This window comes from Osmia bicornis, unplaced genomic scaffold, assembly GCF_907164935.1.
Source record: "Osmia bicornis bicornis unplaced genomic scaffold, iOsmBic2.1, whole genome shotgun sequence".
Classification (NCBI taxonomy): Eukaryota; Metazoa; Arthropoda; class Insecta; order Hymenoptera; family Megachilidae; genus Osmia; species Osmia bicornis.
The window spans coordinates 263,314-274,892 of NW_025791328.1; the positions used below are offsets into that span (position 1 = coordinate 263,314).

Below are 11,579 nucleotides of genomic sequence, written 5' to 3' on the forward strand. Positions count from 1 at the left end.
ACATAGAATTCTTTGGGGTAGCTGGGATTCCCCATCACGCGATGGTCGAGCATCCCTACTCCCCAACTTACGCGGCCTCCCTACTCTGGGTTGTTACCCCACCGCGAGATCATCGGGGTTGCTAGCGCACACGCGGTCGTACGTCGATAATTTATCGATGATCTGTTTTATCGTCTGAACGTTTATCGACTTGATTTAAGATTACGACTGATTTTCTTAATTGGGGATCCGCTGGGACGTTACACATTTATTAACATTATATCTGACGAGATACAGTAAAAACTCGATAAGTGTAACTATTACGGGTCCGCTCCGCAACTCTTATGGGATAGGAGAATCGTTTCGCGAATTTGATTATAGTTTGCCGACACCGTCGAACGTAGAAAGAGTCAGTAGCTAAAAACGAAAGAGGGACTGAGACCGGAATTTATTGCCTTCGTTTAAATGTCCCGTGTCAGTGTGACCATACTAATGCACAGAATAAAATTGTTTATTTTATATTTTTTGTTAATAAAAATTTCACTATCATGTGAGAGAGATTTTCTTGATTAAAATGAAGCTAAACACGATATAAATCGGTCAACATTTAGTGGTATAATATTGAGTTAAATCTTGTACTTGCGAGTCTTTCTCTCTTTCTTTATCCTTCTTGCGCTATCCTTTTCTATGTTCGGAAACATCAAAGAACGACGGATTCGAGTTACTGGTACATTTATCGAATAGGAGGTAGCTAATTCTCAAACGGGACGCTTCCACTGTTCCATAAATGATCACAAACGGCAACACTTATAAGATAGGAGGTTTCGTTAGCTACCTCTATCCGATAAATGTACCACCGCTGACCTTGCAAGGATACGAGCGAACTTTTTGGAGCTGCCATTAATACCTATTTCGATTCCCTTAGTCCACTGAGACATTTCACTGGAAAAGCTATTTGTAAGTCGACAATCGATATGTATTTGGACGATCGACAATCGTAACGGTACCCCAATCCGGCTATACCCTTTAAATATTTTTCAAAATTTGAAGTGTAGTGCCTACCTCGCACGTGCAAAAGAAAGTTTTGGTGTGGAAACGGTTAGTAGGGTTTATGATACGCAGGTCAGCAAAGTTATTTTCGACAGCTGTATTCCGTTTTATTTCTGTAGCACGTTTTTTTCCCGTAGAGTTTTATGTATGACCATAGCAGGGTAAATAGTACACGCCATAAACCAGGGATTTCCTCAGCCTTGCAAGGCCGGGTCAGGCGACCCACAGAGAGTCGAGGGACGACGCGAGCCTTGGGCCCGGTGGGAAACCCGTAGCATTGCCAAAACGTCGATCAACAAGTACACCCCCACCGAAGCGTATTACCATTCCGAAAAAGCCAAGGGCGTAAGGAACAGCTGGTAATAAAAATGTAACAAGCCATCGGATTGGCGAAGACCAGCGTTCCGACCTAGGGTAGGAAAATTTGTCGTCTGTAGAAAGGGCTCGTGGAATAAGTTACATGTAGAAGAGGGCAGAAAGTTCTTGACCGCCGAAGTATTGAAATCTGCCTGTGACGTACAAAGATTTGTGGAGTTAGTATAAGCTACAATGTCGAGTAAGAAAGTGACGTTGAATATGCAACAACGCATCCAAGTGCTGGAGGATTTAAAAACTTTACCTGTGCGGATCGTTGCTGCCAAATATCGTATACATCCGCAAACAGTTCGCAGAATTCAAAAAAAAGAAATTTATATTCGCGAATTTGCTGCGAGGGGCAAAACGGGGCAAAAGCAGCAACGAATGAAGAAACCAGTGTACCCTGAATTAGAAGAACAATTGTACACGTGGTTCTGTGAAAGAACAGCTCTTGGCGACCGCATAAGCGATTTGCTGTTACAGGAGAAAGCTGTAGAATTACAGCAAAGTAGTGCAACGTCTTCGAGGTGCAAAGTGAGCATGTCGTGGGTGTCAAATTTTAAACGGCGCCATAACATACGTCTGGTGAGTGTGTGTGGTGAAAAAGCAAGTGCTGATACAAATGCAGCAGAATCATTTATTCAATATTTTCAACGACATATAGAACAGGAAGGTATTGATATAGAGAATGTGTATAATATGGACGAAAGTGGATTAGTTTGGAAGGCGCTTCCAATAAAGACATTGTCGACGGAAAAAATGTAGCTGGATTCAAAATGAAGAAGGACAGAATTACCTTCGGGTTATGTGCCAATGTTACCGGGACCAATAAAATAAAACCGTTAGTAGTGCACAAATATAAAAAACCAAGAGCGTTGAAGCACTCGTTGCACAGACTTCCAGTCTGCTATAAATCGCAAAAAAATGCTTGGGTAGACCGTGAAATATTTCAGGATTGGTATGAACAGCACTTCAAGCCTAGCGTCCGTGAATATCAATTAAGGAAAGGCATCACCGGGAAGGTAATATTATTACTTGATAATTGCGCAAGTCATCAAGTTCCATTATCTGAGGACGATGATACATTTTCAATTCAATATCTTCCACCAAACACCACAGCCCTCCTACAACCAATGGATCAAGGAGTGATCCTTAAAACTAAAAGAGTCTTCCAAAAAGAAATGTGCCGCTCCATTTTAACGTATGAAGGAGGGGTTAATGAATTTTATGCCAATTACAATATAAAAGATTGCATTGATATTTTGATACAGGCATGGGGAGAAGTTACGCCTGAAAATATACGGCACAGTTGGCATAAAATAATTCCAGCTCCTGTGCACATTCAAAGTTATTTTAGAAATGAGAGTGAGGACGATGGTTTGGAAGATGCAATATCGGTGATTAGTGATGGACAAATTTCGCAACAACAAGCGGCTATCTTTTTAAATACATGCCGTATAGAGGAAGAAGAAGTTCCACAAAGTGACGCAGATAATCAAGACAGTAACAATGAAAGTGAACAGGACAGTGATAATGAAGACGAACAGAACATACAATCACCACAAGAACAAATAAAATATAAGTTACAGTGTTTAAAATACCACATCATGCGAGCAAGCTGTTTAACAACAGAATTACAAGATCTTACTTCTTCATAGGAAAACATACATATTAAGGTAAGGGTGAAATTGCAATGTTTCTTATTTCTTAATTTTCACTCAATCTTACAACCTAAATATAAACCGATTTATATCGTGTTTAGCTTCATTTTAATCAGCAAAATCTCCCCCACATGATAGTAAAATTTTTATTAACAAAAAGTATAAAATAAAAAACTTTTTTATATGCATTAGTGTGGTCACACTGACACGGGGTATTTAAATGAAGGCGACGAAGGCAACACAGATCTCTAAAGGAAGCCGCTACGTCTCCGATTACACTTCGACTCGCTGGTCGAAGGGGGATCCCCCTAGTGGTGGGGATAAAAATGTATCATTTATCGAATAGACTCAAGTGAGCATTTATCGAGTTTTCACTGTAATCCCGATTGGAATGTCCGTTACAACCTTGGATTATTCCAAGCAGTTCTAAGTACTTAGGTACGGCAAAAACTGCCTCAGTGTTTAGGCCATGTGAGCCTGGCACCCGACTTTAAAAAAATTAACTTTTTTGTACGGAAAATGGTAGTATATCGTTTGTACTTGATTGTAGTAAAAATATTTTCGTTTGTAGTTGGATCAATTAATAAATAAACAAAATTGAAAAATTGACCCGCACCCGACATTGAGATATTTCAAATCGGTTTGTTCCATGTGATAGAGAATCGTTTGTAGTTGATTGTAGTAAAAAAAGTTTCATTTGTAGTTGAATAGTTTAAAAGTTATAGGGTATTGTTTATGCTCCTCAGAGGTAACTTCGTCAATTTTTAATATTTTTAAAATCCGTCTTTTCCATGTAATAGGGAATCGTTTGTAGTAGTTTGTAGTGAGTTTCCTTTCGTTTGTAGTTGAATAGTTTAAAAGTGACAGCCGATTGGTTATCCGCCTAAGAGGTAACTTATTTCTTTTGACGATTACATATTTTAATATTAGTACATATCTGTGTACGAATGTTATATAATTATTGCTGTTCCAATTAATAGGTTTTAAATAATTCACAGGACATGTAATTACAAATATTCAAAATGTTCCCTAAATTATTGATATATATAATTGGATATATAATATACGAAAAGATGTTTTAAATGCCACTCTTGAAGAAACAAAGAAAATTGAAATATATTGTAAAACTCTTTTTTACTAGCGCGTCGACAAGGAGTTTTGTATATTTTGTATATTGTTGTCACTCACAGTAAATACATATCCTACTATGTCAGTATCATTCGGAGCGAGTTGCTTATTTCCAAACAAATATACCAGACTGAGAAAGCATTATATGTATATATTTCATCCTTCTTTTACTAACCGATGTCAATGCTCAGTCAAGCGTGAAATTTATTACCCTAAACATCGGTTTCGCGCTTTCATGGACCTCTCACTCATTTCTCGTACCTCTCACTTTGCGGGCGACTTCAAACAAAGAAGAGGCGATAGCGAGTTGCTTATTTCGAAGCAGAGACCACTTGCTTTTCGAGGCAGTCCTGTATATTCAACTGAGATTGGGACCCAGACGTTGCATATCAGAGTAATGAAAATTCAAATTAAAAAATAATGCATTACTTATTAATTTTTTTTAAAGTAATTATTTCTTTATTTATTAATTATTAAAAAAGGAATCCGAAATGGAAAAGCCGCATTGATTATTTAAAAAGTAATGCGTAATAAACAAAATCGGATTGCTTATTTAAAAAGTAATGCGTAATAAACGAAATCCCATGGCTTATTTAAAAAGCAATGCGTAATAAACAAAATCGGATTGCTTATTTAAAAAGTAATGCGTAATAAACGAAATCCCATGGCTTATTTAAAAAGTAATGCGTAATAAACAAAATCGGATTGCTTATTTAAAAAGTAATGCGTAATAAACGAAATCGAACTGATTATTCTTCGTATTGGTTATTAAAAAAATAATCTTTAATGAAACCGTAATACATTACAAAAAGTAATGCATTATTTTCAACCCTGTTGCATTTATCCTAGCGAGGTGTCGAATCTTCGGTTACATGCGACGACCAGCCAAGCGTGAACGTAGAAAGGGACAGACAGTAGCGGAAAGAGAGAGGTCCGATGATCAAAGGAAAGAGCCGAAATGTATCGGTGTGACTAACTAATTCAACTATAAAACTTTTTTATTTTTGACTTTTTTTTACTGAAACTTTTACTAACGCATTGGTGAAATTTTTCTGATTAAAATGATACCAAACACGATATAGTTTGAATTATAATTACTTGCTAAAATTGATGTTAAAAGTTGGCGAAAAGCAAGAGAGATCGAAATCAAAACCAGTCGCGGTATCACATCTGGTTTCAAAGGTTGCATACAGTATAGACTCGTTATAAGCTAAAAAGATTTCTACGTTATTTGCAAAGAAACCATCTCCACCACTGGGGGGTATACCCCTCGAGACGCCGTGAAGCTCGCTCGCCGAGTAGCGTAACATGATCTGGGATCAGATATCGGTGAGGCAACACTAATTTAACAACCTAACTTTATTTTTCATTTTTTTTTATAATACTTTTTCCATGACGTTTCTGACATTTTTCTAATTAAAATGATACCAAGCACGATATAATTCGGACCATACGTACCGTGTAGACTCGTTATAAGCAAAACGCTCAGCACCGGACTTTTGCTTATATGTACATTTATTGGCGTGTTTATTCGGTGCGTAACTGACACCTGACATCGCGACCGTTACTCTGTTGATGTTATTCTTTTCTATTTCGCAGTAACGGCCGTCGGCATAACCCCTCAATGTGATCGAATGTGCGTTATACCAAATTTGAATCTAACGACAATTTATTATATTTTATATACTTATTATATGGATGCATGGATGTCAGCTATCTGATCCTTAGATTTAACCCATTTTACGATTATGATTCCCTTATTTACACACTCTTTGATATGGTGTTGTTTTATTTCCACTACATGTCTCAACTTATTCCCACCATTAGTTTCAACAGACATGCTCGCTGCTCTGTTATCGCACCACAGAGTCATAGGTAGTAGTGACTCGACTAGAATTAATTTTATAGAATTATATATGGAAAGCATTTCTTTGCTTCCTTCACTCATTGCTACATACTCAGCTTTGCATGTGGATAATGATACATGTGTCTGTTTTTAAGTTCGCCATGATATCGCATCTTCATATACTTTAATCACAAAGCCGGATGTTGTCTTGGAATCTTTACAATCCGCGAAACTAGCATCTGTATGAGCTTCTATTCCATCTGTTTTTCCTAGGTATCTCACCTATAAGTCTTTAGTTCCATTTAAGTATCTGAACACTCTGTTCACCATGATCCAGTCTTCTTCGGTTGGTTCTACTTGATGTCTACTCAGGACATTTACTGCGTACAAGATGTCCGGTCTTGTCGCACCTGCCAGATAAAGTAAGCTTCCGACTGCCTCTCTGAATGGAACATTAACTTTTGATCGTGACGCACCTTCCACTGATTCTTCAACATCCACCTCTCTTTCTCGTCTAGCTCTGTAAGCAACCTAATTTGTGATCATTGGAGTTCTTTGAGGATGTGTTTTCACACCCAAATATTTTCAGAATTCTGTTTATATAATTTTCCTGACTTAGTTCCTGGAATCTGGAAAACTGAAGAAAGGATGAGAACTTGTTGCACACACTACGCGTTCGCGTTTGAGCCTTGGTTATTTACGGATACGAGATACAATTTACGAAACAACGCGGCGCGGAAAAAGGAAAATATTAATTAAACGATCGATTTAAAACGAAAGAGAGAAGATAGAATATTGAAAAGTATGAAGAGAATTTTACGTACTCGTATAAGTTCTTGACACGAAAACCGCGAATCAAAAACACTCTCGACACTCTGCCTTGTCACACGAAGGAACTTTACCGAGCAATCTAATTACACGATGTCGTAGACAACTATGTCTCTACGCGAACACGGGCTCCCCGTCACGTACCTTGCGATTTTTCGACGAATAGTGATTTGCCTCAGTCAAGCGATTGTGTCTCAGGGTTCGACCCGCGATCGGTACCCCAAAGTGGGGACATCATTTGGCAAATCAGGATACGTGTCGAAGGGGAAAGCCCGCACGCATTGGTTTTATCTAGGCGCGTTTCCCGAGTTCTCATCCCTCCTTGACCTTCCTTCCGACTTTGTCTAACGTCGACTATCTCTCTTTTACCCCTACAGCGCTACATGAATTTCGTGCGTCGCAATTTCTATACCTTCTAGAATATTCGAAATGGCTTCTATTTGATTCTATCCGTTTCTCTATAATTAATGAAGCTTTTATGAACGATATTCTGGTGTCAATAAAACGTTTTATTTATACTATTCTATTTGGCCATCAGTTTATTCAACACATTTTTCAGTTTTCGTGACGAGGGATATGATGTTTTACTTTTAATAAATTATGGGAGCATTCCATTCGCATTTTAACGAAAATTCACGCATATTGAATATATATTAACATTCTAGGAATTTGTTTCAGAATATTTCTTGTAAATGCTTGGCAGTTTTTATTGCCTATTCGCAACAATATGTGTTTATGATCCCCTTCGACTGTTGTCTCGAACGTTCTTGAACGTTGGTCGACGTTTTCAAATTCCCAGTGGTTGTCACGCAAACCTCGCTTTCCATTCCTATTCAAATCGCTTCATATCATTCAGAACCAATCACTTTCATTCTTTATTGCACTCATTCTCCCGTGGAAGGACCGACTGACGCATGCTCTACAGGTATGAGAGGTATCTACTTGTAAAGTAAAGCAAAAATCGCATTTTCTTTATTCTGCGCAGTTAAGCTGGGATACTTTCAAGCGCGTCGCACTGCTTAACCGCGCGGCGAAGGATGTTTATGATACCTCTCCTTCTCCTTAACGGTTTCGAATTTCTATAGATTTCCAATACGTAGTTCCAACGACAATCGTCCCAAGGAAGATTAGTTTGTATTATTTGAAAGAGCCAAATATAGCCTCCTTTGCGTTCCTCGCCTGGGATACTTCCAAGTGCGTCGCACCGACGAGGCACACAAATTAGGTATATTAGCTGGTAAACTATTGAAAATAAAATAAATGAAAAAGAAAAAGGTCATTTTGAATCTCAAACTCCTAACTCGCGTTCCCGTGAGGAATACCTTCAAGTGCAGCGCACCCGACGGAGAAGCACGAGGTAGGAGGAACGCGGATAGAACGAAAAGATTAGGAAAATATAAGGCTCTTCCTTGCGCTCCTCACGTGGAATACTTTCAAGTGCTGCGCACCCGATAAGGAACGCAAGGTAGGGTTAATGAAAAATCAGCCCGGACGTAACAATACCCCTCCCTTAAGACCATTGTCGTCCCCGGTAATGTGGGCGTGCGTACGCGTGGTGGTATCGCGACGCGTCCGCCCTCTCGCGTTTACGCCAAGATTGGCTGGTACGCCCGGTCAAAGAAGACTCTAAGCAAAAGCGACTGTCTGACCCTCGCGAAACGATTTGCGCCGGTCTCGCCTACCCACAGGTTTACGGACCGTTCATCGAAATACAATTCATCGAAAGACAGTTCACCGAACGGACATTTCACCGAATGAGACAATTCATCGAATGTTATTGATCTTATTTTGTATTTTTGAGTCTGCTTGCTTTTTTATATTTTATTTTGTTTAATATCGTCTTTTTTACATTCACAATTTGCTTGTTTTTAAATTAACCTATTTTTTTATCCTTAGTATCTAAGTATGAAATTAAATTTTAAATACATATTTTAAACTAAAAGAATTCTTGCCACTGCATAAACGTAATCAATTTTTTCTTCATATATACTACTATTATATTTATTTACTACAGATTTTAACTGATCTCTGTACCGAATGAATTTTTTTACTGGTTTGCTTACTTCAACTCCTGATCGAATTTGGGAAATCATAAATTCATTTTTGGCCTGCTCCATTTTTAAGCATCTTAATATATGCCAAATAGTTGCATTCTGTTTTGCCACTAATTCGTTGAATCCTCTGTGCCAACCTTCAACATTATTATTGGTACGGGGCAAATCGTTTAATATTGCATCATATTGATTCCAACAACTAATTTGGAATCTCGGGAGTTCTCTTATTTTCTTCAATTTAGCGGTCCCAATGTACTCTTTTTCAAAATACATGAAAAACTCATCAACATTTTCATCTTTTCCTGTACAGTTGATACAAACCAATTCTTCAAATAATTTAACAACATCATTAACGGGAACAAATGCTAATGCCATCAAAGTTTTAATTCTTACACAAAAGTTTTCATCTGTATCGTACCGACTTTTCAAATGGTAATCGCTTAATTTTCTATATATTGCTTGACAAAAATGAAAATAACAAAAACGAACATTTGCTCCTGCGAATACATCATTTATGGCACCTACAAACGCAATCTCCATGTCAATCATAAAAGTAATAGGGCATAGTACTGATTTTAAATTTTTTAATGCTCCTAAAAACCGACAGTATGTTTCTTTTGTTTTACGCGGAAGAAGCGCGTAGACTAAGGGAACCACTGTACTATCGAAAAGGCCGTGAATAGTGTAAATTTGTACAAACTGTACTGGACAATTGTCAAAAGTACCGTCTCCAAACCAATGATCGGTTGTGGCAAGAATCTTCAAATTTCTTCTTGTCGTAAAAATAAGGATTCTTTCGGGATCGTCAGCGCCCGAATCAAAGATTAGAAATATTTTACCCCTTTCAGTATAACGTAAGTTATCTGGAATATCACTTAATTCCTTCAGACAAACAGGTATTCGAGGATCTTCATGAGTTTTGTTTCTGACTCGTCTTAATGTTCTTTTTAATGAAGAAATTTTCGGCATTACAGCTGCAATATCATCAGAAACACTTCCTACTCCGTTAACAACAATATTATGAATCCCGCTGGTACTAGTCGATGATTCATGCTTCATTTCATTCACACCTTTCTCCTTATTCACAAACAGTGGATCGCCGGGATGATTATGCGCTGTTTCTTTTTTTACAGAATCTTTAACACTTATAACACGCCCCATACAACGTAACTTTTGATAATTACAACACCTCCAATACGTACTTTCGGCTACTGTTCGGTCTTGATAATATAAAAATCCATTATACAACAACCTCTTTTTGCCTTTTTCACTATCAATGAATTGCATGATACAAGAAGATTGAAAAGAACTCTAATGCGAAATAAAGAAAAAAAACAAGATCGCACTAACTTTATGTGCTCAGAACAAAAATTTATTACTACAAGGGATAAACAAAAAAGAATCTTCCAATTATCTACATACAACTAACAAGCTGACTCAACTTATTAAGACAAAAGTAAGGTTATGTGTCTCAATGTCGAAGGAAGAATGAGCTCTGCTCCGGACTGAATCGAATATACACTATTGCTTCGAAATAAGCAACTCGCTATCCCCTCTTCTTTGTTTGAAGTCGCCCGCAAAGTGAGAGGTACGCGAAATGAGTGAGAGGTCCATGAAAGTAGGAAGCCGATATTTAGGGGAATAAATTTCACGCTTGACTGAGTAGTGACATCGGTTAGTAAAAGAAGGATGGAATATATATAATGCTTTCTTAGTCTGGCATACCTGCTTCGAAATAAGCAACTGTTCGGTCCCGAGGCACTTGCTTATTTCGAGGCAATTCTGTATACAATACATATAGAGGACAACAAGCAAAATAGAAGAAAAAATCACCAAATTGACTACAAGTCCGTAGCAGCGTATGCTTTGCCATAGAACCACAGCTTGTCCCTTCTGTTTGTAATCACACGGCGACCGCCAAAAACTAACAGCAATAACAAGTAACCTTACACATCATCCTATCCTAATAACAGCAAGTGTGGATATAGAACGTTCCTTAAGCCACCAAAATTACAACGACTGAGGTTAATTTCCCGTTATACGTTTTTGCTTTGCGTTGGGCATTCCGCGGATCCTTCGGTTTTTGGATCTTCCCAATTTCTACAAATTGTGATCTTTTAAATAATAACGAAAGTGTTGCCGGCCGCCTCACGGCGGCCGGATTTACGTATATGTCCTAACCTAACCTATCACATCTATGTATGGTTTTAACTTCTCGCATCACAGTATTCAACGAAAAACTATCCTTCAGAATAGTAACTACTCAAAAAACAGCGCTGTATTCTACTGTCTCAATCACGGAAAATATTTATCACACCTGCCACTACGAGTTGGGAATTATATAAACTCGCCGGTTAATTTCATAAACATTCAATAATTCATCACATTCACCATAAGCGTATTACCAATTTTCGATGAACTGTCAATTCGGTGAATTATTTTCGGTGAATTGTCCCAATCGGTGAACTGTCCCTTCGATGAACTGGCATTCGATGAATTGTACATTCGATAAATTGTCCATTCGGTGAATTGTCTTCGATGAATTGTCTTTCGATGAATTGTATTTCGATGAACTGGATGTATACCCTACCCACAAGCTCAACGCGGCAGCTCTACCCTCTCGTCGTACAATATCCGTTATTCCAATGACGGCTTGTTGGTTTACCTCTTGGCATC

The 11,579-nt window shown here is 38.1% G+C and overlaps 1 protein-coding gene across 1 annotated transcript; it reads left to right on the forward strand.

Moving 5' to 3' along the window:
* The first annotated feature begins 1,578 nt into the window (after positions 1 to 1,578).
* On the forward strand, positions 1,579 to 3,246 carry LOC123989035 (jerky protein homolog-like). Its single transcript, XM_046289753.1, has 3 exons — positions 1,579 to 1,920; positions 2,097 to 2,919; positions 2,974 to 3,246. The coding sequence occupies exons 1-3, from the start codon at positions 1,579 to 1,581 to the stop codon at positions 3,042 to 3,044; spliced, it is 1,236 nt and encodes a 411-aa protein (XP_046145709.1). The 3' UTR covers positions 3,045 to 3,246.
* The last annotated feature ends 8,333 nt before the right edge of the window (positions 3,247 to 11,579 follow it).

Bases quoted from the DNA above. Each gene is read 5' to 3' on its own strand.
- LOC123989035 (XM_046289753.1), top strand. From the start codon at position 1,579: ATGTCGAGTAAGAAAGTGACGTTGAATATGCAACAACGCATCCAAGTG. The intron at 1,921-2,096 runs GTGAGCATGTCG...TATGGACGAAAG, and splicing joins CAACGTCTTCGAGGTGCAAA to TGGATTAGTTTGGAAGGCGC. The intron at 2,920-2,973 runs ATGAAGACGAAC...AATATAAGTTAC, and splicing joins AAGTGAACAGGACAGTGATA to AGTGTTTAAAATACCACATC.